Source organism: Lontra canadensis, unplaced genomic scaffold (genome assembly GCF_010015895.1).
Source record: "Lontra canadensis isolate GAN:19392208 unplaced genomic scaffold, GSC_riverotter_1.0 scaffold41, whole genome shotgun sequence".
Lineage (NCBI taxonomy): Eukaryota > Metazoa > Chordata > Mammalia > Carnivora > Mustelidae > Lontra > Lontra canadensis.
Genome location: NW_022631035.1, coordinates 6,383,039 through 6,410,993, shown reverse-complemented (window position 1 = coordinate 6,410,993; position 27,955 = coordinate 6,383,039). Strand labels below are relative to the sequence as shown.

Below are 27,955 nucleotides of genomic sequence, written 5' to 3'. Positions count from 1 at the left end.
CATATGTTCACTTGTTAGTATATGGACATGTGATTGACTGTTTTTTCTTCATCTTGTATCCCATGACCTGATGAACTCAGGTCCAGAGCCCAAAGGGTAGTTCAGACAAGAATAAGTCAGGACCCTCACCACCTGTGCCCAGGGGAGGGTATAGAACCAGGCAGAAAGACAGGACACCTCTGACTCTAGCCCACCTCTTAGTTCTCTTAGTTCACCTCTTAGTTCTATGAGGTTTTGTAGATTGTTTGAGATTTTCTACATAGACAATTATGTCATCTGCAAACAGGGTCAGCTTTATTCTTCTTCTCCATTCTCTAGCCCTTATTTGTTTATCTGACTTACGGCAATGGCCAGAATTGCCATGGCTAAGATGACTTTATGGTGAGAGTGGGCATGTCTGCCTTGCTCAGTATCATACAGGGAAAGCATTTAGTTTTTGATCACTAACTATAATGTTAGCTGTATTTTTCTTTTAGATGATCTTCATCAAGTTGAGGAAATTCCTTCTACTCTTATTTTTATGAGTTTCTTTTTGATCATGAGTGGGTACTACAGTTTGGTATATGCTTTTTTGGTGTCATCTGATATGATCCTATGATTTTTCTTCCTTAGTTTGCTGTGGTGGGTTACAGTGATTCATTTTCAAAGTTGAACCAGTCTTACCTACCTGGAACAAACCTCACTCCATCAGGGTGCATAATTCTTTGCTGGATTCTTTTGCCTGCCCTATCTATCCACATCTACCTGAACCCCCAGAATCCTGCCCGACTGACTTCTCAGGACCCTCTCTGCCCTGAGCTTTGCCTTTGTTCAGAGTTTTCATCTTCCCTCCCTCACCTGCCTGAGGCTCTCACCCAAGAGGCTGTTCCTGTCCTCTGTCACCCCATCCTCTGAACTCTCATCCATTCTTCTTCATGACATTTCTCATAAACTAATGTTTTTAATTTATTTTTTGAAACTACCCATTAGAATAGATGGCCCGTGTTTTGCTGACAGCTGTATCCCCAGCACCTAGAAACAAGCCTGGTGCTCCAGAGGCTCTTGGTGAATATTTGGTGAATGAATAGAGAAAGGAAAGATAGTTGAATTGAAAGGCTACACTGGGGGTTCTCACGAGGGCAAGGCCACCAAAAAGCATACTCACACCTTGGACTCCCTTGGCCAACCAGGCTGTCCTTGGCACTCTCTACTTGCAAGTTAAGAGTCCTATGGAGTTATTCCCCCATGCTCCCCAGCACATATTACGTGTGTGTGTGTGTGTGTGTCTGTGTGTCTGTGTGTCTGTGTGTGAGAGATGGTTCACTGCATCCATTTATGTATGTATGTATGTATGTATGTATGTATGTATGTATTTTTACCAGTTTTTGGCAATAAGGTGAGAAGAGACAAGTCTGGGGCCAGAAGTTCTTCTTCCTCTAGTCTGAGTGGCAGTGTGTCTGGACAGGATATCGATGGGCAAAGAGGGCTCCAGGTTGTCTTCCTCAGGTCGACTCCATGTCCCACAAATTGCCCACTGAGGCCTGTTGATCCCAAGGGACCGTGCTTGCCCTGTAACCATCAAGCTGCTGATGCTTCCTATAGCTCTGACTTGTAAAGATGCTGCCTTTAATAATCTTAAAAAAAATAATAATTATAAAGGGACCTCGGTCCCCTGCCTATAAGCATAAGAGCAAGTAACTGGCTGGACTGATTTACCTCCTTTAGAAGCAGGAGGCTGGCTTAGCTTGAGGTTTCTTCTGGCCCCCCTGCTGGGCTGTGGCAACTTGTCCACAGCATCTCTGTTCCTGGAAGGTCACAGTCTAGAACCCGGGCTCGTGTGTTTTCCCTTTGTCTGCCATCAGTCTTCCTACTGGACAACCAGCTCCTGTGCATTTTCAGGCTCAGGCTTAGAGACCAATTGAATCATAACTCTCCTTAATTACAGAAAGTCTCCTTGATATCATTGAGATAAAAAGTAGGAAAAGAGAAGCTTGCGTTGCTGGAGGCTGCCTTCAAGGATGAGACTTCTTCCCTGAACTCTTCACCGTCCCCATGCCAGAGCGATAAATCAAAAGGATACTTATCAGTATGGTCTAGTTGAGAGTCAGTACAATTTTTTTTCATCTAGATGATCCCAACCCTAAAGGGCAGTGGGGCTGTCTTTTCATGCCTGAGACGCCAGTGTCACCCTGTAGGATACACGTACTTGATGTGGGCCATCTCAGATTTGTCTTAGTAAATGTAACAAATTACTTTTTAGATCCTCAAATTTATAAGAAAATTACTTTACCTTCCTGATCACCAAAACTTGGTGTTTTAAAGAAGCTTTATTTAAAAAAAATTTTTTTTTATTTAATCACCTCTTTAAAGCATTACGTTATTATTATTTTGAGAGAGAGAGTGAGCAGAGGGAGGGTCAGAGAGAGAATGAGAGGGAGAAGCAGAATTCCCACTAAGCAGGGAGGCTGATGTGGGGATTGGCCGCAGGGCCCTGAGATCATGAGCTGAAGGCAGATGTTCAATGGAATGAGCCATCCAGGAGTCACACTAAAGCATTATTATTTAAAAGTCAGTCAAGGTTTAAAGTTCTAAGATGTGTTTTTCTGTTCAGTCAGCTTTATCTTCCAGAGTTTCTTTATGTTCTGAGTTTTAGCGTCCTGTTTTGGGAGTGATATTTTTAAGGGTTTTGGTGGACCTTGATTAATACAGCTAGAGGTGGGGAAAATGGGATTAAGGTAATAAAGATTCTTTCCTGCTTGGGTTCTGAAGGTTGGCTCTGACATCAGATTACTTTGTATTCTAATTGCTGCATTTCATAAACACAGTTTCCCTCTCTCTTGTTTTTGAACACTGGAAGGAAAATATTTAATTATAAATTTTAAAAAATTAAATTATAAAAATTAATAAATTTTAAAAATCAAGACAACTCACCAGTTTGCTCTGATTCTGTCCAAACACAAGTGTAGCACAACAAACCTGTAAGTTGTCTTGATTTTTTTCTCCCATTCTCCCATGCCCAGGCCTGTCAGAGGCATAGGGACCCCATCAGCCCTGGAATACATAAACACCATTCACAGGGAGGCTTGTGCAATAAGTGACCATTGTATTATATAAAAAGGGTGATGACTTGGGAAAGAAGTATTATAAGAAGACCAATGACCTTGGAAATAAAAGTATTTTTTTTTAACTTTGGTGCCTTTTATGAACTGACCTAGAGTAAATAATTTGCAAATATGTGGCAAACCCATAAAGAAAATAAGGAGAACATGACTGTAAAATTCATAGTTGGTTTCCTCAGAGGGACTTCAGAAATATTCACGATATATCCAAGGGTTGAAGAGTATTTGGGCCTCAAGGAGTATGCATTTATTGGGAACATTCGTTGTGTCTATGATACTTTGCAGGAAAATTTACAAAAAAGTTTACAGAGTATTCGGAATAAAATAAGGACGGTGGCTGGATGTGTTGGTCAGAAGGCCATTCCCATCCATCAGATGGGCTATGTTCCTGGGCAGGTCGTCAATAGGCAGTTGGTGTTACCAATACTCATTATCGGGCAGATACTGCCTCCCGCCAGATCCCCTCTGAGGCCTGTTCCCTCAGAGGACAGCACTGAGCATGCTCAGGACCAGGGGCACCTCCAGGAAGACCAGGAGCCGGAAGTAGATGCAGCTGAGCAGGGACCTGTGGGGGACACGGTGACAGGTGGTGAGCACGTCCTCAAGGAGGTGCCCTGGTACCCTCCACTTTCCTTCGTCCCTGTGGCAATGTTCTGGGGCCACAACAATCCACACAGAGATCAGGCCCAGGTGGGTCCATGGCTGGGACCATCCCATCAACAGACCACTTCTGTGACCCTCAGGCTAACAATTGCCCTTGAGATAGGATATGGACTTGGAGAGAGCCTGGCTATTGGAGCGATGTGAGGGAGACCCCAGGGAGCAGGCAGGACCTGGGTCAGGAAAAGAGTTCTATCTAAACCCTCCCCGTTGGGAGTTACCTGTCCGTGGACTAGCAAATAACTGGGGTTGTTTGTCTGATGTCTGCTCTCCCACAAACAGTAGTTCCCATTTGGTATCAGAAATATTTGCTTTAGTCCCAGGGAGGATCTGGCAGCTTCCAAACCTTAGCCTTAAAACTCAGTAGTTAATGCTGGAGGTAATCAATGACCCCACTCACCTCTCACCTCTCTTAGAGGCCTGGTCTTCAACAGGATGACTCTTCAACTGTAAGGGCCTATTAAGCCAGAGCGGCCCCACGCGTGTTGAACTGCCATTTTGTTGTAAAACTTAAATTGACCTTGCACCCCTGCCGCCGCCCCGGGGGAACTTATTTGAAAGCAAGTCCGGGAAACCAGTCCCACATAACAAAGTCCAAATACAAGGGTGGGTCAGGCCAGGTGGAGGTATTCAATCAGTGGGGGCACATACTGTCTCCTAGCTACCGAGGAGTATGGGCCCCACCCTTTGGGAACCTTTTGGGCGCCAATTCTGAACTAGGTGATAGGCTGGTTCAAATGTCTACTAGGGTAAATTGTAATTCAGTTGGTCACCTAGCATCACTGTGGCGTTTCCTCTGTGTGTTACAATATCATTGGCCACCTGTGTGTGGCCAGGCCCAACCACATGGCCTTTGCTCTATAAAACGTTAGTCTGACAAGCAGGGAGGGGTCGCCCTCTCTGTAAGAGGTGCGGCACTGGCCAGCCAGTTTGATTCCTGATGCTTGGCGTGAAATAAAGCTTTGCTTGACCTTCGCTTTGTATCAGTCTCACTCCTTTAATCATGGACCCATTATTGGGGTACCCAATTTTGGGGGGACCCAACACAACGAGGGCATGGTGAGGAGGAGGAAGCAGAGAAGAGAACCCAGGGGCCCCCAGAGCACCTGGCCTGGGCCGGGACCTGAAGGCCCCCTTTGCACAACACTGGCACTTGTCCTCCCTGTCCCCAGAGCCCAATTTCTGCAGATACTTGAGTGCCGGCTCCCTGGTCCTACAGGTCTCCAGGGAAATGTCCTCTCACTGGTCAGGACTCCCTGATCATTGTGTATTGAAGAGCAATCCACACCCCCCTTGCCCCTGCCACCCTGTGGCTCTCCTGCACATGCTCTCCCCCACCCATCTGTCCTAGTTCCCCCAAGAACTCATCAGGAACTGGCATTTCGTCTATTGATGAACATGTTGACTTCTTCACTGTGTGAATTTCCCAACTTTTGTCAGAGCCGGACTGTGTCTCGGTGGCCCAGGGCTGTATCCCTAGAAGAGGGCCTGGCGCTTGGTAGGACTTCCACAGTGAGGTGTGGAATTGGTAAGTAAGTGTGGGACCGAGGCCACAACAGTCACACCCACACACCTCAGCCCCCCGTGTTCCCCAGAAATCACCCAGGTGTCAAAGGTCTCCCACTGCTAGCCCCTTACCCAGAATGTAGGCTGGAGGTGTAGTAGTCATCCGAGGTTGCGGTATTCAATGTGGGGTCTAGCAGGACCTTGTGAAGACCTGTTGTTGATGAGGGAGGAGAAGGCAGGCTGAGGACAAGCCAAAGCTGACACGCCACAACCCCACCCCCCATACTCCTGGGTGGGACAGGTGACACTCCTCCAGGAACTTCCCAGCTATCTTCATGGCAATGCCTTCCTAGAGGGAAAAAGAACCCTAACACTGACAATGGCAAGGCCTCCAGTATCCTGTGAGTCTTCTTTATCACATGAAAAGCCTTCTGAAACCTCCCCTTTGCACACAATCAACCGTCCCTCACAAGCCGGACAGCAGCTCTTTTTGCCCTGGGGTCCTGTCCCTGAGCTTTAACGAAAGCACCATTTTGCACCAAAGATGTCTCAAGGATTCTTTCTTGGTTGTAAGCTCTGGACCCCACCCCACCAAACCTTACCCATATTCCAAAACCATATCAAGGGTGCTGGGGGGGGGCTCACAAAGGTGAGGGTTGCAGTGCTGGCTGTGGGGGGAAGCACATGTCAGGCCTGCTGTCCTCCCCCGGGCTCTCCCACTCTCTGTCAGCTGTGTGGCTCCAACTCATATAGTCCTGGTCACTCAGGCCATCTGGACAGGCGTCTGGGCTCCACATCTGCCCACAGCCACACCCAGGCCTGCCTGGAACTGTGGCCTCCCCGGCCCCCTCTGCAGGTGCACCCTGGCCAGGTGGGCGATTTCAGAGGCAGAGCATCTCCCAGCAGGGCATGGGACAGTGTGTGGAAGGAGCTCAGGGCTCTGGGCTCAGCCACCCGCCCCTGGTTTCCCCTGGCAGAGGATGGGCTGAGCTTTCCTCTGCAGAGATTGATCCAGAGCTGGGGGTGGGGCCGGGTCCTCAGGCAGGGCTGATGTCTGCAGTGAGGACCATGAAACAGGACGCTCAGCAGAGTCCCCACTGAATGATGGATCCTGCACTCAGTGCACTCAGCCCCCGAACTCTAAGCCAGAACTGTGAACCTGGGTGGCCGCGGGACGGAAGGATAGACAGAAAGAAAGATCTAGTGAGACAGACACACACTCAGGGCACCACACAGAAAGTTCCCTGTCCTGAAGCCAAGTGGACAATGGTCTTTCTCTTCCCAGCGGTGGTGTCTGAGGACACTCTTCTCCTCGCTGTTAAATAGGAGCCCACAAGGGGCCTGGGAGGGCAATGCCCCATGTGAGAGAGACGACCTGCAGGAAGGACATCAGAGGAGCCAGGGCCAATGTCGGAGTAAGAACACAAGACAAAAACCTGAACACTCAGAAGGATGACTTCCATGTGCTTCTCAAAAAACAAAAACAGGTTTCTAGTAAAGAATTCTTTGCAGCACATGGAAGTATATTTGGGGCCATAGAACCTGAGAACTCATGTTTCTCATTTTTTCCCTCCTTTGTCTGAGGGGAGCTTTCAGCAGTTTCTCTGGGTTCCCTCCGGTGGGGACAAGATGACAGAAGGAATGGGGAGGGTCAAGCCAGAGGGGAGGGGTGTTCCCTAAATGCTCACAGAAGCCCCACCTCAGGGTCTGGGGCTCCTTCTTGGGCCCCTGTCGAGGCTGCTGCAGACCCCCAGGATCACAGCTGTGAGGCTGGTGTTCAGGAACCATCCAGGACACGGTGATGTCCTATTAGAGCCCCGGGGTCCTGGGCAGCCAGGAAGGGAGAGGAGCCAGTGCCCTATGGTCCCGTTCCCCCTTGGGAAGACAGAGAGAGATCCGGGAAGAGGCTCAGGTCCCCTCCAATGTGGGCAGGACCTTGTCAGGACAGAAAGGTAGACAGCCGTCCCCAGACTCAGGGCCATTCCCACCGCCCACCCTGGGAGAGCTTTAGGCATGAAAGTGCACACTGAGACACTCAGGTCAGCCAGAGGTGTGCATGTGGTTGTGCAAATGTGCAGACAACACAACTCACACACACACACTCACACACCTAGACACACACAGACAAATACACAGACACACCACATGTGCACACACACACACAGGCATACCCCTGGTGTCCTGTGTTACCCACCCCATCCTCATCCCACTCTTCTGTCCTATGTCCCACCACTTTCCTGACAGAGTCAGGGTGATCCGCCCCAGTCTCAGGCACCTGGTGCTGGTGTCGGGGAGGGGTGTGCACAGCTCACCTGGGGTCACAGACACCACAACTGGGTAGGTGAGGTCAAACATATATCCTGGAACCTCTGATGTATCAATCCCACACCGGTATGTCCCAGCATCCTCCTCTCTGAGGTTCCTCATGGTCACGCTGAAGGAGAGGGTTGCAGAAACATCCCTGATAGACACACGGCCATTCCACACTTCTACGTCTGGGACTGTGGTCTCCACAATCTTCCACAAACATGGGCTTTTGCACCAGTATTTGGAATTGTTTTCATATATCTTCTCATATGGACATATCACACTCACGGATTGCCCCACGGTGCCCACCAGGGAGATGGGACTACTCAGAATCTGGGAAACACAGCCTGGAAAATACAGCCAAGTGTGACCCCTCACCAGAGGGGCCTGGATCTGAGGTCAAGGTGACCCCTGAGTCCCTCAAGGGCCCCCAGGGTCAGGAGGAGGACTTGGCAGAAGTCAGGGCTTTCCTGAGATCAGAAAGAGGGGATGTAACTCCCTCCTCACAGAGTGGCACAATGAGAGTGTGTCCCTGATATGTGTGTGTGTGTGTGTGTGTGTGTGTGTGTGTGTGTGGTGCAACAAGACCTTGTTTCTGGCTATGACACTACAGTAATGGTGGTCACAGGAGCCCCTCCATTCAGGGCTGCTCTGTCCACTATATTGGACATGACTCACCTGCTTTATACACTGAATCCTCCTTGGTCACTGCTGAGGCAGTGCTGGCCAATCTGAGGAGAATCTCTGCTCTCTCTCTTCCCTCCCATGTCCTCCCTCCCTCCCTCCCCTTGGGCTGCCCCACACCCTCATCCCCCATCTCCCTCCCTCCCACTCAGGACAGACTTCCCTGCCAGGCCCCGCTCACCTGGGACCTGCAGAAGGAGCAGCGCTGCAGGCAGCCACGGCCTCCCATCCCCTGGGGTCATGTCTGCAGCACAGACGTCACCCACAGCAATGCCAGGCTAGTGAGGGGGGATAATTTCAAGCCTCCTCACAGAGGGTCCTCTCTGCAGGGCCCACTTCTGCTTTCTGGGGTCTCTTTGCTTCCTCGTCCTGCCTGTGTTTGGTCTCACAATCTTCTTCCACGCTGACTCAAGCTGGTTGGGGTGCAGGAAGCTTGGAGACAGAAGCAGCACGAACTGAGGCAGAGTCCTGGACCTGGTGCACCCAATCTGCTCAATCCCGATGACAAGACAGCTCCTGGTCCAGGTCTAGATTGGGATTGCCGTCCCCTTAAACAAACATCTGCTCCTCTCACTATCCACACTCGCCCCACACAATGGAGCAACACTAGAGCATTTCCTCCTCCGTGAGACTTCCTCACCCCTGTGACATGTCACTTCCTTGTGGTCAGGATGGATCATGTCCAGCGTGGAGCCCCCAGCAGCCCATCCTCTCAGGCATCAGTGGTGACCACAGTGGTGTTAGGACCCCCCAGCCTGCAGCTCCAAGCACCCGCAGTCCCCATGGGACCCCTGCTCTCCTCTGGCCACACAAGTTGGCTCTGTGACCTCAGAGGCTTTCAAAGGTTCCATTTAGTTTCTGGGTTCCGAACCAGGGTACAAATCCCCCAGGCTTGCTTCCCTCCTGTGTGTTAGCTTATTCTGAAGACATGGACATGGAACAGCCATCACCAATCCCATGTGTACCTCAGTTGGGATTCTTTCTTCTTTGCAAAGTTCACTCTACTGTGACTCGTAGGGCAGAGGATTGACAACAGACAAGAAGGTCCAGAGATTGAAGGAGCTGATGGGACGTTGGTGCCATGTGAAGCTGAGACTGGGCTTCTCCTCTCCATCCAGTGGTACAAGGGGTCGTTGTGTAACAAGAGGGTGGTCTGCCAAAGCACTGGCTGCTGGTGTGCCTTTTGGGTTTGCATGATGACCAGGGGCCTCTTCGAGGTGCAGAGATATGGGATGGTCCTTACCAAGAGATGGGGAGATGGGTCTGTCCTAACTCACAGTGGCTTTTTCTCATGACATGATGGGTTGGGGTTGAGTTTATGCTGGAATTGGTAGGGAGCCAGGTCACTAGTCATTAAGAAAATGGAAATTAAACCCACAAGGAGGTAACACCTCACACCTGTTAGAATGGCCAAACTCAAAAAGACAAGAGATAACCAATGCTGAAAATGGATGTGGAGAAAAAGGAACCCTACAGTGGTGGTTGGTGGAAATGTAAATTGGTGCAGCCACTACAAAAAACAGTGCAGATGATCCTCAAGAAATCAAAAATAGGAGTACCTGGGTGGCTGAGTCGGTTAAGTAATTGCCTTCAATTCTGGTCATGGTCATGGGGTCCTGAATTGAGCCCCACATTGGGATTCTTGCTCAGCCAAGAGTCTGCTTCTCCCTCTACCTCTGCTCTTTGTCCCACACCGGTCCATGCTCTCTCTCTCTCTCTCTTTCTTAAAAAAAAAAAAAAAAAAAAAAAATAAAATCTTTTAAAAAAAAAGCAATACAAGTTTTAAAAAATTCAAAGTAGAAATACAATATGATCCTGTAATTTCACTTTTAGGAATATACCTAAACAAAATAAAAATAGCTCCAGGGCCTGGAGATTAAGACCTGAGCTGAAGGCAGATGCCCAACCATCTGAGCCATCCAGGTGCCCCTGTGCAGAAGCTTTTTGGTTTCATGTAGTCCCACCTATTTCTTTTTTTATTTTGTTGCTTGTGCTCTGTCCAAAACATCATTACCAAGACCCACTTCAAGGAGCTTTGTTCCTATGTTTTCTTTTTCTTTTTTTTTTTTTTATTATGTTACGTTAGTCACCATACATTATGTCACTAGTTTTTGATGTAGTGTTCCAAGATTCATTGTTTACATATAACACCCAGTGCTCTATGCAATACGTGCCCTCCTTAATACCCATCATCGGGCCAACCCATCCCCCCACCCCCCTCCCCTTCTAAAACCCTCAGTTTGTTTCTTGGAGTCCACAGTCTTTCATGGTTTGTCTCCCCCTCTGATTTCCCTCCCCCTTCCTTTTTCCTTTCCTTCTCCTAATGTCCTCTATGCTATTCCTCGTTTTCCACAAGTAAGTGAAACCATATGATAATTCTTCTAGGAGTTTCATGGTTCCAGGTCTTACATTTAAGTCTTTAATTCTTTGAGTGGTGTAAAAAAAAGGAGTCCTGTTTCATTCTTTCACATGGGAATATCCAGTTATCTCTGCACAATTTGCCAAAGAGACCACCTTTTCTCCATTGCATATTCTTGGTTCCCTTGTTAAATATTAGTTGACCATATAGGTTTGGGTTTATTTTTGTTCTATTCCATTGGTCTATTTGTCTGTTTTTATGTCAGTATCATACTGTCTGGATGACTATACTTTATAATATGGCTTCATAGATAATCATATATCGAGTCATATATATATGTATATGACTCGATATATGACTATTGCTATATAATATAGCTTAAAATCAGGAAGTGTGATGCCTCCTGCTTTGTTCTTCTTTCTCACAATCGTTTTGGCTATTTGGGGTCTCTTACATCTCTGCAAAAATTTTAAGAGTTTTTTTGTTTTGTTTTGTTTTACCACTATAAAAAATGCCATTGGAATCTTGATAGGGATTGCATTGAATCTATAGATGGCTGGTTCTTGGTAAAGTAAGTGATTTTCTATTAGATCCTGGACATTTTGGGTATTATATTATGAGTCTCTCAGCCCTATTAGTCTCTCTTTTTATTTTTCTTTTTATTTTTCTTCTAGTGTTTTCTGAAAAAAGGTATAATGTGGAGGGACTTTATATGGCTATCATGGCTAGGACAATATGGTAACAAACACAGATAGGTAAGGAGCTTGATTAAACAGGATAGAGCCCCCATAAACAACCCTGTTTTTACATGGACACTTGATATAACTCATGTAAATGAGGAAAGAAGGAGAACAATAAATACGTTGGAGAGTATGTGGCTCCAACCTCACAACATGTAAGGGAAAAAAAATTCAATCCCAGACGGATCCAGGACTTAAATGTGAACTGCAAAATTTTAAAGTATTTAGAAAAAACATAGGAAGGTATTTTTATAACTTTGGGATAAGAAAGGCTTCTTGAATATGGTACAAAATATACAAACCATAATACTCTGATGAATTCAAATACTCTAAAGTTGTGGTGTATTTGTGAAAAGACTCCAGAATGAAAGGACAAACCCCAAAATCTGTGAGCCCATATTTGAAAGGCATCAATGATAAAACTTGACCAGTGAGAGTGTGAGTCCTGTAATTCAGGAAGGAAAAGGAGAAACCCAAGAAAGATGGGCCAAATCTGAACAGAAGAGGGAACGCAACATAAGTGAAAAGGTGCTCAGGACGACAAGTGGAATGCTTTCAGCCACACCATCCACACTGGCCGCTGAGGGGACGCACGCACCATGCGGGAAGGATGTACCACCTGATCCCTCTCTCTCTCCTCCTGCTGTAAGGAAACTCTGCACACCCTGAGCCTGTGTGCATGTTGTCTGTTCTCACTGACCTCAAAACCTGCACTGGCCTCTTTCCTGCTCACACTTAGCTACTTTTGACCGTGGGCTGCACAGCCTGGCCACCCTGTGGATGGTGAAACAAAAAACTATTTCAAACTGTCAAAAGTTAACAATTAAAACGTCTGACATTCCAGGAAGTCACACAGAGAGGCAGGGCAATAGGAGCCCTCAGTCTTAGCTGATGGGAGCTAAGTGGGGCCATGAATTCCGGGTTTGGAAAATCACTCGGCATTATCAATCGTGGTTGAGTGTGCCCAAACTCTAATCCCCAGCAATTCCACCCCTAAGTATGTACCCTAGTGAGATCATGTCACATATAGACTAGGTGACCTGTACAAGAAAGTTCATGGCAGCACTGGCTGTGGAATAGCCCCAGCGGGCAGCAACCCTAAGCCATCAACAGAAAAATGGGTAAATCAGATGTGGTGAATCTTCTCTTCTCTGAAGGGCTGTGTGTCTGGGCAGCATATCCAAAGGCACGAAGGGCTGAAGCTTCCCTTGGTCAGGGTCCCCACAAGGAGAGAGGACACACCGAGTCCATCAGTGAGCATGGTCAGGAGCAGGGACACCTTCAGGATGACCAGGAGCAGGAAGAGGACCCTGCTAAGCAGGGACCTGGGAGGGACACAGGGACAGACACTGAGCTGCTGCCTCAAGAGGAAGGCCTGGGTCCCTCTTTTCTGCCCCCAGATGTCTCTGATCCAAGACCCTAGACACCTAATAACCACATTTGGGCCAGACTTGGATATCTGGATATATGCTCACCCCCAACCCCTCAGCTCAGCTGTTGACTTTGGACATTAGATGGTCCAATACTGAGAAGAGAGAGAGGGTTTGCCTGGGCAGGACCTGGCTCCACAAACAGCTGCTTTGTCCTAAGCCCTGCCCCTCCTTCTGCCATCCACACTCCCAAGAACCCAGCTCAGGCTGGGACTGTTTTTGGTGATTTCTCATAGGTCAATGTCTATATAGGCTGGAGCTACATAGTCTTGGTGAATATTTGGTGAGTGGATGGAGGAAGGAAGGAATGTTGAGGTGGGAGGCTGCCCTGGGGGTTCTCAGGGGGGCAGCATCATTGAAAAGCAGGCCCTCACCTTGGGCTCCTCTGGCCAACCAGCCTGTGCTTGACACTCTCTGCTGGCATTTAGGGGTGCTATGGAATGCTTTCCCCCTTCTCCCAGCCAAGCACTATGCACATCTACGTTATACACACAATTGTGTGTATGTGTGTGTGTGTGTCATATTTTATTGCATTTTCTCAAGATTTACTTAAATTTACCAGTTTTGGGGAGCAAGGTGAGAAGAGATAGAAGGTTTGGGGCCAGAAGTTCTTCCTCTTCTAGTCTGAGTGGCAGTGTCTCTGGACAGGATGTTGATAGACAAGTAGTGCTGCATGTTGTCTTCACCAGCTCGACTCTGTGTCCCACAAATTGCCCATTGAGGTCTGTTGACCCAGAGCACAGCACTGAGCATCGTCAGAAACAGGGGCACCTTCAGGAGTATGAGAAGCAGGAAGTGGACGTTGCTAAGCAGAGACCTACAGGAAGACACAGTGACTGGCAGGAGTTTCCTCCTGAACAGGAGCCCCAGGCTCTGCCTTTCACCCCAGCCTTTAAGCTCAGATTCTGTGGCCCCAAAAGTCAATATCAGCATCAAATCTGGTGGGTACCAGCACCAGACAGCCCTTGCTGAGGGCCCCAGACTCCTGTCCTTCAGCTCAAGACCTGACCTTGAGCATCAGGACAAAGCAGGTACATGAGGATGTGGTGGTGAGAAATTGAGAGAATGGGAGAAGAGGAGACCCAGGAGGCTCTGGCTCCCAGAAACTGTCTGAGAGTTCACAAAGCAGATGGAACTCAGGGAAGGAGTGCACAGAGCTTCTGGGGCCATCATCTCCCACTAGCCAGACCCAGGCCTGGCCAGAGTGTGGCGTAGCCCCATTCAACATCATCCCAACCTGCTCAGCAATGGATGTATCATAAACCAGGACCAGAGAATCATCACCTTCCCCATTAAGCATTACAGCATTCCTCCTCTCACTGGAAACAAGAGTGTTTGAAAGTGGGCATCAGAGCAAGACCTCAGGTCCCACCCCCAGACAGTGCATCCCCCTGCCTTGTCCACCCTGCCAGAAGACTGCAGAGGTCACACAACCCTGGAGGACAGGAGGGTATACAAGCTGCCTGGATTCTAATAGAGATGCATAGCCCAGAACTCCCCTTGTGGACACCACCCTCAGAGTCCCCGAGGCCCAAGGCTCTTGTCAGGAGACTGGGCTCATGGCAGGGACCTTGGATGTCACAGTCCCACCGTCCTTCATTCTCAGGGGCTTGCACACATACTCTCTCATGCACACATGCACACACATGTTCTTTCACACTTGTGCACACTCCCACCACTCACATTTCTCTCACACTCACACCCACACAACCCACTTGGTCCCCAGTCTCTGAGGCACAAACACCAGGCCTGGTTCTGTACTCCTGAGTTTAGAGTTCCTCAGATGCTCTGCAGGGATTAGCTCAGATCCCTTCCTCTGTGGCAGCAGAGAAAAGCAGGGTCTTACCTGGGGGAAACAAACACTTGAACCTGGAAAAAGAGGTCAGGCAGGAAACCATGGAGCCCTTCTTCTTGCAGTATTGTTGCGATCCCACACCTGTATTTTCCTGCATCATCTGCAGTGAGGTTCTCCAAGGTCACTGTGAAGGTGAGGTCTTCAGCATGGTCCACGATGGACACACGACCACTCCTCATCTTTTCCTCAGACCTTCCGGTGGCCACAGTCTGGCTCCAAGGTGGCAAGCATGGTTGTCGGCACCAGTATTTGGTAAATGCCTTGTACTTCTCCTCGTACCGACACTGTAGGCTGAGGGATCCCCCCACGGTGCCCATCACAGTGCTGGGGCCACTCAGAGACAAAGAGCCTGAAAGACACCATCAGTATTTTCTTCACCTGGAGACCTGGGCTGGAGGTGCACTGTGGGGTTGGGTCCCCTGGAAGCCCAGACGTCACCCTGAGGTTGGAGGAGGGAAGGGTTAGGAACCAAGGAGGCCTGGGCTGTTAGCCTGAGGTCCTCCAGACACAGGTTTGTGGCTGGGGGTGGGGTGGGGGCATCAACACTCAAACTTCTCTGTGCAATTGCTGCTAACGGGGGCTCAGGCTATAGGGGTGCCTGGTGGGGGTGAGTGGACCCTTCAGAGCAAGCTTCCCACTTTGCCTCCTCTTTCAGTTGCTTAAGTCCCAGCCTTGAAGATGTGGGGCTGCTTCCTCGGGGCTGGATGAGAAAACGTTATCAGGGATGCTCTGTTACACCCAGACATGACCCTGAACCAGCACGGTGTCCCCCTCACCCACACTCCACTCCTCTACCCCCACAGCAGGCTTCCTGCCCACCAGGGACTAGGAAAGAAACTCCCGACTCCCAAGTGCACTGTAAGACATTCAACAAAACCCTTGGCCCCTCCACACTAAATACCAGTAGCCCCCTTCCCCCAGTGGCAAGAGCCAAAATTGTCAACTGGCATTGCCTAATGTCCCCTGGGAGTAAGTCATCCCTGCTGAGAGCCACTGCTTTAGAAGAAGAGGGTTTGTCCAAGAAAACCTGGGGTAGAAATTCCCAGGCAGGAGGGTGGACTGTGGGTTCCTGTCTTTGGCATGTCCTCTGTCCTGGTGAGCATGCTGTATTTTGCAGCTGTTCTTTCCTGGCATCTCTTCCCCACCAGCTCAGTCCCTAAGGGTCACGGGTCATGGTGCTCTCTGCCCTGTGTCTCAGCTGCCTCTCAGGGGCTGCTTGCTCCTCTCCTGCCCCAAGTTCTTTCTAAGATCCCAAGGGACCATATTTGCTCTGTAACCATCAAGCCCCTGATGTTTCCTACAACTTGTAAAGATGCTGCCTTTATAGTCTTAAAAAATAATTATAAAGTTAAACAGACCTCAGGTTCTGTGCCTATGAGTGTAAGGGCAAATAATTGGCTAGACAGAGAGGTTTATCTCCTTGAGAAGCAGGAGTCTGGCTTAGCTTGAGGTTTCTTCTGGCCCCCTCTGCTGGGCTGTAGTGACTTGTCCACAGCATCTCTGTTCCTGGAAGGTCACAGTCTAGAACCCGGGCTCGTGTGTTTTCCCTTTGTCTGCCATCAGTCTTCCTACTGGGCAACCAGCTCCTGTGCATTTTCAGACTCAGGCTTACAGACCAATTGAATCATAACTCTCCTTAATTACAGAAAGTCTTCTCAATATCGAGATAAAAAGTAGGAAAAGAGAAGCTTGCGTTGCTGGAGGCTGCTTTCAAGAATGAGACTTCTTCCCTGAACTCTTCACAGTCCCGATGCCAGAGCGATAAACCAAAAGGATCCTCCTATTCAACATGGACGGGACTGGAGGAGATTATGCTGAATGAAATAAGTCAAGCAGAGACAGTCAATTATCATATAGTTTCACTTACTCGTGGAGCATAAGGAATAACATGGAGGACATTAGGAGAAGGAAAGTGAATTGGTGGAAATTGGAGGGGGAGACGAACCATGAGAGCCTGTGGCCTCGGAGAAACAAACTGAGGGTTTTGGAGGGGAGGGAGGTGGGGAGATGGGTGTGCCTGGTGATGGGTATTAAGGAGGGCACGTATTGCAAGGAGCACTGGGTGTGGTGCATAAACAATGAATCTTGGAACAGTGAAAGAATAAAATTAAATTAAAAAAAACAACAGAAAGAACCCAAAAGGATCTTATTCAGTATGACCTAGTTGAGAGTTTAATTTTTTTCTTATCTTGCTGATCCTATTCCTAAAGGGCAGTGGGGCTGTCTTTTCATGCCCAAGAAGCCCAGTGTCACTCTGCAGGACACACCTGCTGTGTGTTGGCTGTAGGCCAACTCAGATTTATCTTTGTAAATGTAACAAATTCCTTCTTAGATACTCAAATTTATAATAAATTTATATCGCCTATCCCAGTCACCAAAACATGGTGTTTTAAAGGTGCTTTATTTTTTAAACTTATTTTTTAATTTAATCACCTCCCTAAAGTATTGTTATTATTGTTGTTGTTGTTGTTGTTGTTAATTTGAGAGACAGAGAGAGAAGAGAGCATGAGCAGAGGGAGGGGCAGAGGGAGAATGAGAGGGAGAAGCAGAATCCCCACTGAGCAGGGAGCCTGATGTGGGGGTCTATGCCAGGACCCCAGGATCCTGACCTGAGCTGAAGGCAGACATTCAACTGACTGAGCCACCCAGGGGGCTCCCTAAAGCATTATTATTTAAAAGTCAGTCAAAGTTTAAAATTCTATGATGTGTTTGTCTCTCCAGTCAGCTTTATCATGCCGAGTTTCTTTACGTTCTGAGTTTTAGCGTCCTGTTTTGGGAGTGATATTTTTAAGGGTTTTGGTGCACCTTGATTAATATAGCTAGAGGTGGGGAAAATGGGATTAAGGTAATAAAGATTCTTTCCTGCTTGGGTTCTGAAGGTTGGCTCTGACATCGGATTACTTTGTATTCTAATTCCTACACTTGTGTTTGCATAGGATCAGAGCAAACTGGTGGGTTGTCTTAATTTTTTCTCCCATTTATAATAAAATATTGTCCTTCCAGTGTTTAAACACAAGAAAGAGAGAAACTATGCTTATGGGAACTCTCAGAACCCACCATTGTTGATGGAAACTCTCAGAGTAGGACTGCCCACAAGTGCCCAACACTTTCACCTTCGAGCAGCTCCTAGTGCAGGGCCCCTGAGGCCAGCCCAGGCCTGTCAGAGGCACAGGGACGCTATCAGCACCTGGAATACATAACCGCCATTCACAAGGAGGCTTACGCATTAAGTGACCATTGTATTATTAAAAAAAAAAAAAAGGTGATAACTTGGGAAAGAAGTATTATAAGAAGAGGGAGGACCTTGAAAATGAAAGTATTTTTTTTAACCTTTGTGCCTTTTATGAACTGATCTAGAGTAAATAATTTGCAAATATATGGCAAACCCATGAAGAAAATAAGGAGAACATAAATGTAAAATTCATAGTTGGTTTCCTCAGAGGGCAGCTTGAAACAATATTAATGATGTTTATTACTTAAGCTGTGAGGTGGGCACCCAAGGGTTGAAAAGTATTTGGGCTGTAAGGAGTATGCATTTATTGGGAACATTCTTTGTGTCTATGATACTTTGCAGGAAAACTTACAAAAGAGTTTACAGAGTATTCTGAATGAAATAAAGACGATGGCTGGATGTGTTGGTCAGAAGGCCATTCCCATCCATCAGATGGGCTGTGTTCCTGGGCGGGTCATCAATGGGCAATTGGTGTTACTGATTTTAGTTATTGGGCTGATGCCGCCTCCCCACCCCAGATCCCCTCTGAGGTCTGTTCCTTCAGAGGACAGCACTGAGCATGCTCAAGACCAGGGGCACCTCCAGGAAGACCAGGAGCCGGAAGTAGATGCTGCTGAGAAGGGACCTGTGGGGGACAGTGACAGGCAGTGAGCCACGTCCTCGGGGAGATGCCCTGGTACCTTCCACTTTCCTTCTGTCCCTGTGCCCATGTCAGATGGGCTGTGTTCCTGGGTAGGTTGTCAATGGGCAATTAGTGTTACTGATTTTCATTACTAGGCCCCTGTCGAGGCTGCTGCAGACCCCTAGGATCACAGCTGTGAGGCTGGTGCTCAGGAACCATCCAGGACACAGTGATGTCCTGTTAGACCCCCGGGGTCCTGGGCAGCCAGTAAGGGAGAGGAGCCAGTGCCCTAAGGGGAGGACAGAGAGAGGTCCAGGAAGAGGCTCAGGACACCTTCAGCATGGTCAGGACCCTTGTCAGGACAGGAAGGCAGCCATCCATCTCCAGACTCGGGGCCATTCGCACTGCCCACGCTGGGAGAGCTTTAGTCATGAGAGTGTGTCAGGGCGGGGCACACAGAGGCGCCTAGGTCAGCTAGAGGTGTGCATGTGCTTGTGTGAGCGTACAGACAACACAATGCCTGCCCACACACTTACACACACATGGACGTATACACAGACACCCATGCAGACATATACACAGATACAACACATACACACACACACACACACAAACACATGGACACGGACACATAAACACACATCTGCCGTGCCCTGCATCACTCAACCCATCCTCACCCCACTCTTCTATCCCATGTCCCACCACTTTCCTGACAGGGTCGAGGTGATCAGCCCCAGTCTCAGGCAGCCCTAGTGCTGGTGTCAGGGGAGGGGTGTGCACAGCTCACCTGGGGTCACAGACACCACAACTCGGAAGGTGAGGTCGAGCAAATATTCTGGGAGCCATGATGTATCAATCCCACACCGGTATGTTCCTCCATCACCTTCTGTGAGGTTCTCCAAGGTCACTGTGAAGGTGAGGTTTGCAGGTTGGTCCCTGATGGACACACGGCCACTCCTCACTTCTTTGTCTGCCTCTTCAGTCTTCACAATATCCCCCATACATGGGGTCTTGCACCAGTACTTGACATTCTCTTTGAATTTCTCCTCGTACTGACACTGCACGCTCAGGGATCCCCCCACGGTGCCCGTCACGGAGGTGGGGCCACACAGAGACCAACAACCTGGAAAACACAGCCAAGTGTGACCCCTCACCAGATGGGCCTGGGTCAAGGGGATCTGGGGTCATGGTGATCCTGGTGTCCATGAAGGGCCCTTGGGGTCTGGAGGAGACCTTGGCAGGACTGGCTTTTCCTGAAACCAGAGGGAAGGGATGTAGCTCCCTCCTCCCAGAGTGGCACAAGGAGAGTGTGTTCCTGGTGTGTGTGTGTGTGTGTGTGTGTGTGTGTGTGTGTGTGTGATGCACTAAGACCTTGTTTCTGACTGTGACACTACAGTAATGGAAGTCGCAGGAGCCCCTCCACTCAGAACTGCTCTGTCCACTATAATGGACATGACTCATCTGCTTTATGCACTGAATCCTCCTGGTCACTGCTGAGGCAGTGCTGGCCGATCCGAGAATCCTCTGCTCTCCGTCCTCCTTCTCATGTCCTTCCTCCCTCTCCTTTGGTCGCCCTGTACTCCCCCTGCCTCCCTCCCCCCCACTCAGGGCAGACTTCCCTACCCAGCTTAGCCCTGCTCACCTGGGACCTGCAGAAGGAGCAGCGCTGCAGGCAGCCACGGCCTCCCGTCCCCTGGGGTCATGTCTGCAGCACGGACGTCATCCACAGCAATGCCAGGCTCCTGAGGGGGGATGATTTCAAGCCTCCTCACGGAGGGTCCAGTCTCCAGGGCCCACTTCTGCTTTCTGAGACCTCTTTGCTTCCTCGTCCTGCCTGTGCTTGGTCTCACAATCTTCCTCCACGTTGACTCAAGGAGGCTGGGGTGCAGGAAGCTCAGGGACAGCAGCAGCAAGGGCTGAGGCAGAGTCCTGGACCTGGTGCCTGAATCCATTCAATCCAGATGACAGGACGGCTACCGGTCCAGGTCTAGATTGGGATTGCCGTCCCCTTCCACAGCCAACATCTGCTCCTCTCACTGACCACACTCACCCCACACAATGGAGCAACACTAGAGCATTTCTTCCTCAGTGGGACTTCCTCACCCCTGTGACATGTCACTTCCTCATGGTCAGAATGGACCATGTCCGGGGTGGAGCCCCCAGCAGCCCATCCTCTCAGGCATTGGTGGTGACTACAGTGGTGTTAGGGCCCCCCCCGGCCTATAGCTCCAAGCACCCCCAGCCTCCATGGGACCCCTGCTCTCCTCTGGCCACACAAGTTGGAACTGTGACCTCAGATATTTCACAAGTTCCATCTGGCTCTGGGTTATAATATTAATCCCCCAGGGTTGCTTCCCTCCAGTGTGTTTCCCTGTTCTCAAGACATGGACATGAAACAGCCATCACCAACCCCATGTGCACTTCACTTTGACTCTTTCTTCTTTGGAATGTCCATTCTACTGTGACTCGCAGGGAGGGGACTGACAATGACAATGGACAAGAGGGTCCAGAGATTCAAGGAGCTGATGGGACATTGGGGACATGTGAAGCTGAGACTGGGCTTCTCCTCTCCATCCAGTGGCAAGAGGAGCCATTGTGTAACAAGAGGGTGGTCTGCCAAAGCACTGGCTGCTGGTGTCCCTTTTGGGTTCACATGGTGACCAGGAGCCTCTTCAAGGTGCAAAGATGAGGGATGGTCCTTGACAGGTGGTGGGGAGGTGGGTCTGTCCTAACTCAAACTGAGTGAATGACTAAACACTGTATTGGCTGCAGACATGGCCCTAGGCAACTGTGGTCCAACAAGATGTAATATCTATGGTGATATAACAAATTCCCCCAGAACTTTGTGGCTGAAAACAATATTAACTCACACTTGCTGAGAGTCACAAAGTTGTGGTCAAGATATTTACCAGGCTCTACTCATTGGAAGGCTGCACTGGACTGGAAGATGATTTTTGTGTGTTCATCTTATATCCCATGATGAACTCACCTCTTAGTTCTATGAGGTTTTGTAGATTGCTTGAGATTTTCTACATAGAGAATTATGCCATCTGCAAACAGGGTCAGCTTTATTCTTCTTTTCCTTTGTCCATGCCTGTATTTCTTTTTCTGGCCTAGTGTAAGGGCCATAATTTCCAGTGCTAAGGCGAATAACAGTAGTGAGAGTGGGCATCTCTACCCTGCTCAGGACCTTAGAGGGAAAGCATTTAGTTTTTCATAGTTACGTATGTTAGCTGTATTTCATTTTTAGATGATCTTCATGAAGTTGAAATTCCTTCTATTCTGCTTTTTATGAGTTTCTTTTTTATCATGAGTGGGTGTTGGAATTTGTCCTATGATTTTTCAGTGTCATTTGATATGATCCTATGATTTTTCTTCTTTAGTTTGGTATTGGGGATTGCAAGGATTGATTTTTCCATGTTGAACCAGCCTCGCACACCTGGAATTAACCTCACTCCATCATGATGTATAATTCCTTGCTGGATTATATTGGATAATATTTTGTGGAGGATTTTTGTGTCTATGTTCATGAGACATACTGGCATTTCATCTTGTTTTGGTTTTTTTCCCCACTCTTCCCCTATGATCCTCTGTTTTTCTTTAAAGATTTTATTTATTTATTTGACAGAGAGAGAGGGATCACAAGTCGTCAGAGAGGCAAGCAGAGAGAGGGGGGGAAGCAGGCTCCCCACTGAGCAGAGAGCCCCGATGGCTCGATCCCAGGACCCTGAGATCATGACCTGAGCCAAAAGCAGAACCCACTGAGCCACTCAGGCGCCCCCTCTGTTTTGTTTCTTAAATCCACCTATCGTGAGATCATATGATAGTTGTCATTCTCTGATTGACTAAATTCACATAGCATAATACCCTCTAGTTCCATCCCCACTGTTGCAAATGACAAGATTTCTTTTTTTATTTTTTTAATGGCTGGGTTATGCACCACATCTTCTTTATCTATTTGTCTGTTGATTGATCTGGGCTTCTTCCACAGTTTGGCTATTGTGGACGTTGCTACTACAAACACTGGATTGCAGGTGTCCCTTCGGATCACTACCTTTGTATCTTTGGGGTAGATACCTAGTAGTGCAATTGCTGGGTCGTAGGGTAGCTCTATTTCAACTTTTGAGGATCCACCATGCTATTTCCCAGCTTGGATTCCCACCAATGTTGTAAAAGTGTTACCCTTCCTCCACATCCTCATCAACATCTGTCATTTCCTGACTTGCTAATTTTAGCCATTCTGACTGGTGTAAGGTGATCTCATTGCGGTTTTGATTGTATTTCCCTGATGCCACGTGATGTGGAGCATTTTTTCATGTGTCTGTTGGCCATTTAGATGTCTTCTTGGAGAAATATCTGTTCATGTCTTCTGCCTATTTCTTGACTGGTTGATTTGTTCTTTGGGTGTTGAGTTTGGTAAGTTCTTTATAGATTTTGGGTATTAGCCTTTTATCTCATAAGACATTTGCAAATGTCTTCTCCCATTCTATCAGAAATCTTTTGGTTTTGTCAACTGTTTCCTTTGCTGTGCAAAAGCTTTTTATCTTGATGATGTCCCAATAGTTCATTTTTTTGCCTTTGGAGACGTGTATAGCAAGAGGTCACTGGGGCCGAGGTTGAAGAGGTTGCTGCCTGTGTTCTCCTCAAGAATTTTGATGGGTCCCTGTCTCACATTGAGGTCTTTCATCCATTTTGAGTCTATTTTTGTGTGTGGTGTAAGTCTATTTTCCCAACACCATTTGTTGAAGAGACTGTCTTTTTTCCATTGGTTATTCTTTCCTGCCCTGTCAAAGATAGTTGACCATGGAGCTGAGGATCCATTTCTGGGTTCTCTATTCTGTTCCATGGATTTGTGTGTCTGTTTTTTGTGCCAATACCAGGCTGTCTTGATGATGACAGCTTTGTAATAGAGCCTAAAGTCTGGAACTGTAATGCTGCCAGTTTTGATTTTCTTTTTCAACATTCCTTTGGCTATCCGGGGTCTTTTCTGGTTCAATACAAATTTTAGGATTATATGTTCCAGCTCTGTGAAAAAAATTGATGGTATTTTGATAGGGATGGCATTGAATGTATAGATTCCTCTAGGCAACACAGACATTTTGACAATATTTGTTCTTCCAAGCCACAAACATGGAACTTTTTTCCATTTCTTTGTGTCTTCCTCAATTTCTTTCATGATTGTTCTATAGTTCTCTGAGTACTGATCCTTCACTTCTTTGGTTAGGTGTGTTCCTAGGTATCTTATGGTTTTTGGTGCAATTGTAAATGAGATAGTCTTCTTAACTTCTCTTTCTTCTGTCTCATTATTAGTGTATAGAAATGCAACTGATTTCTGTGCATTGATTTTATATCCTGCCACACTGTTAAATTCCTGTATGAGTTCTAGAAATTTGGGTGGGGGAGTCCTTTGGGTTTTCCACATAGTATCATGTCATTTGGGAAGAGTGAGAGTTTGACTTCTTCCCTGTTGATTCAGATGCTTTTTATTTCTTTTTGTCGTCTGAAGGCTGAGGCTAGGCCTTCTAGTACTCTGTTGAATAGCAGCCATGATAGTGGACATCCTGACCTTAAGGGGAAAGATCTCAGGTTTTCCCCCATTGACAATGATATTTGCTGGGGCTTTTTGTGTATGATTTTATTATACTGAGATATGTTCTCTCTATCCCTACACTGTGAAGAGTTTTAATCAAGGAAGGATGCTGTACTTTGTCAAATGTTTTTCTGTATCTATTGAGAAGATCATATGGTTCTTGTCTATTCTTTTATTTATGTAGTGTATCACATTGATTGATTTGTGGATGTTGAACCACCCTTGCAAACCAGGAATAAATCCATCTTGGTTGTGGTGAATCATCCTTCACTGTTGGATCTTATTGGCTACTATCTTGGTGAGAATTTTGTCATCCATGTTCACCAGGGATATAGGTCTATAATTTTACTCTGTGATGGAGTCTTTGTCTGGTTTTGGAATCATAGTAATGCTGGCCTCAAAGAAGAGTTTGGAAGTTTTCTTTCCATTTCTATTTTTTGAAACAGCTTCAGAAGAACAGGTATTTATTCTTCTTTAAGTGTTGGGTAGAATTCCCCTGGGAAACCATCCAGTCTTGGACTTTTGTTTATTGGGAGTTTTTTAAAGATTTTATTTATTTATTTGACAGAAAGAGATCACAAGTAGGCAGAGAGGCAGGCAGAGAGAGGAGGAAGCAGGCTCCCCACTGAGCAGAGAGCCTGATGTGGGGCTCGATCCCAGGACCCTGGGATCACAACCCAAGCCGAAGGCAGAGGCTGTAACCCACTGAGCCACCCAGGCGCCCATGTTGGGAGATTTTTTATTATTACTTCCGTTTCCTTGCTGGTTATGGGTCTGTTCAGGTTTTCTATTTCTTCCTGTTTCAGTTTTGGTAGTTTATGTGTCTCTAGGAATGCATCCGTTTTTTCCAGATTGCCTAATTTGCTGGCATAGAGTTGCTCATAATATGTTCTTAAAATTGTATTTCTTCAGAGTTGGTTGTGATCTCTCCTCTTTCATTCATGATTTTATTTATTTGGGTCCTTTCTGTTTTCTTTTTGATAAGTCTAGCCAGGGGTTACCAAACTTATTCTTTCCAAGAACCAGCTCCTAGTTTCATTGGTCTGTTCTACTATTCTTTCGGATTCAATTTATCGATTTCTGTTCTAACCTTAATTATTTCTCTTCTCCTGCTGGGTTTAGGCTTTATTTGCTGTTCTTTCTCCAGCTTCTTTAGGTGTAAAGTTAGGTTGTGTATTTGAGACCTTTCTTGTTTCTTGAGAAAGGCTTGTATTGCTACATAATTCCAGCTTAGGACCACCTTTACTACATCCCAGAGGTTTTGAACACTTGTGTTTTCATTTTCCTTTGTTTCCATGAATTTTTTAAATTCTTCTTTAAGATTATTTATTTATTTATTTGAAAGAGATCACAAGTAGGCAGAGAAGCAGGCAAAGAGAAAGGAGGAAGCAGGCTCCCCGCCGAGCAGAGAGCCTGATGCGGGGCTCGATCCCAGGATGCTGGGATCATGACCTGAGCCAAAGGCAGAGTCTTTAACCCACTGAGCCACCCAGGCACCCCAAAATTCTTCTTTAATTTCCTGGTTGACACATTCATTCTTTACTAGGATGCTCTTTAGCCTCTATATATTTTAGTTTTTTCCAAATCTCCTGTTGTGTTTGAGTTTCAGTTTCAAAGCATTGTGGTCTGAAAATATGCAGAGAATGATCCCAATCTTTCGGTACCTGTTCAGACCTGACTTGTGGCCCAGTATATGATCTATTCTGGAGAATGTTCTATGTGTACTCAAGGAGAATGTGTATCTTTTGCTTTAGGGTGGAATGCTCTGAATATATCTGTGAAGTCATTCTGGTCCAGTATATTATTCAAAGCCCTTGTTCCCTTGTTGATTTTCTGCTTTCATGATCTGTCCATTGCAGTGAGGGGTGTTGAAGTTCCCTATAATTATTTATTATTATCAATGTGTTTCTTTGATTTTGTTATCAATAGGCTAATATAATTGTCTGCTCCCATGTTAAGGGCATAAATATTTACAGTTGTTAGATCTTGTTGGATAGGCTCTTTAAATTATGATATAGTGTCCTTCCTCATCTCTTATTTCAGTCTTTGGGTTAAACGCTAATTTGACTGATATAAGGATTGCCACCCCAGCTTTCTTTTGATGTCCATTAGGATGATAAATTGTTTTCCACCCCCTCACATTAAATCTGGAGGTGTATTTGGGTCTCAAATGAGTCTCTCACAGACAACATATCAGTGGGTCTTGCTTTTCTATCCATTCAGACACCTTGTGTCTTTTGATTGGGTCATTTAGCCCATTTATATTCAGAATAACTATTGAAAGATAGTAATTTAGTGACATTGTATTACCTGTAAAGTCCCTGTTTCTGTATATTGTTTCTATTCCTTTTTGGTCTGTGTTACTTTTGGGCACTCTCTTTGCTTAACGGATCCCTTTTAATATTTCTTGCTGGCCTGGTTTAGTGATGACAGATTCTTTTAGTTTCTGTTTGTCTTGGAAGCTTTTGTTCTCTCCTATTTTGAATGACATCCTTGCTGGATAAAGTATTCTTGGCTGCCTATTTTTCTAATTTAGCACCCTGAATATATCATGCCAGTGCTCTCTGGCCTGCCAGGTCTTGTGGATAGTTCTGCTGCCAGTCTAATGTTTCTACCTTGTTGGTTACAGACCTCTTGTGCCAAGCTGCTTTCAGGGTTTTCTTTTGTCTCTCAGATTTGCAAGTTTCAATGTAGTGTGTTGGGGTGACCTATTTTATTGATTTTTGAGGGGCATTCTCTGTAACTCCTGGACTTGAATGCCTGTTTCCCTCCCCATATTAGGAAGGTTTTCTGCTATAATTTGCTCCAATATACCTTCTGCTGTTCTCTCTCTCTTTCTTCTACTTCTGGGATCCTAATTATTCTAATATTGTTTTGTTTTATGGTATCACTTATCTCTTGAGTTCTCCCCTTGTGATTCAGTAGTTGTTTGTTTTTCTCAGTTTCTTTATTCTCCACCATTTTGTCTTCAATGTCACTAATTCTCTCTTCTGTCTCATTTATCCTAGCAGTTAGAGCCTCCATTTTTTATTGCATCTCATTGATAGCTTTTTTAAATTTCAACTTGATTAGATTCTAATTATTTTATGTCCCCACAAAGGGATTCTCTAGTGTCTCCTATGCTTTTCTCAAGCCCAGCTACTGTCTTTATAATCATTATTCTGAACTCTAGCTCTGACATTTTACTTATATCCATACTGATTATGTCCCCCGCAGTCAGTACTGCCCTTTATTCTCTGTTTTGAGGTGAGTTTTTTCATCTTATCATTCTGTCCAGAGAAGAATAGATGAATAAGAGAACAGAATACTAAAGTGACAACAATGACCCCAGAGAAATATACACTAAGCAAATCAGAAGAGACCTGAACCAAAAATATAAATAAATAAATAAATAAAAATAAAATAAAAAATAAAGAGAGAGAAATGTTCATCAGAAAAGTGAACAGGACAGAGAAATACACTGGGTCCTGTGTGTATGTCTGCTGGTCTGTTTGTTAGAAAACTTGATCCCTAGATTTCAAAGAAAGAATAACTTATATAGGTACAAAAATAAAATTAAATATATTGAAAGGATAGAATGTAACTGTAAAGATGAAAATTTAAAAAGACTTTAACAACAAAAAAGAGAGAAATTATATCATCAGACAAGTGAAGAGAACAGAGCCATACACTAGATTCTGGGGGTATTTTGGTCTGTTAGTTAGAAGAAGCTACATCCCAAAGTTGTAAGAAAGAAAAAACTTCTCTCTCGCTCTCTACATATATGTATATATACATACATACATGTATATATTCATGTATACACATGTACATATATGTATATACATATATGTATACATGTATACATATATACATATATGTATATACATATA

General features: G+C 46.4%; 2 protein-coding genes across 2 annotated transcripts in view; both read right to left on the bottom strand.

The window, feature by feature from the left end:
• Positions 1 to 3,155: 3,155 nt before the first annotated feature.
• Positions 3,156 to 20,605, bottom strand: LOC116875320 (polymeric immunoglobulin receptor-like). The gene is made up of 7 exons (XM_032870684.1): positions 20,136 to 20,605; positions 19,281 to 19,616; positions 14,631 to 14,988; positions 13,344 to 13,601; positions 7,577 to 7,698; positions 5,397 to 5,475; positions 3,156 to 3,663 (listed from the first exon to the last, which is right to left on the bottom strand). The coding sequence occupies exons 1-7, from the start codon at positions 20,443 to 20,445 to the stop codon at positions 3,579 to 3,581; spliced, it is 1,548 nt and encodes a 515-aa protein (XP_032726575.1). The 5' UTR covers positions 20,446 to 20,605; the 3' UTR covers positions 3,156 to 3,578.
• Positions 7,691 to 27,955, bottom strand: part of LOC116875323 (protein CD300H-like) — a 29,889-nt gene continuing 9,624 nt past the window's right edge. Inside the window, exons 4-6 of the mRNA XM_032870688.1 lie at positions 17,073 to 17,076; positions 12,425 to 12,505; positions 7,691 to 7,918 (exon numbers count right to left, since the gene is read on the bottom strand). Coding sequence (XP_032726579.1) covers positions 12,453 to 12,505; positions 17,073 to 17,076 — 57 coding nt within the window. The 3' untranslated portion in view covers positions 7,691 to 7,918; positions 12,425 to 12,452. The remainder of the gene's footprint in view (positions 7,919 to 12,424; positions 12,506 to 17,072; positions 17,077 to 27,955) is intronic.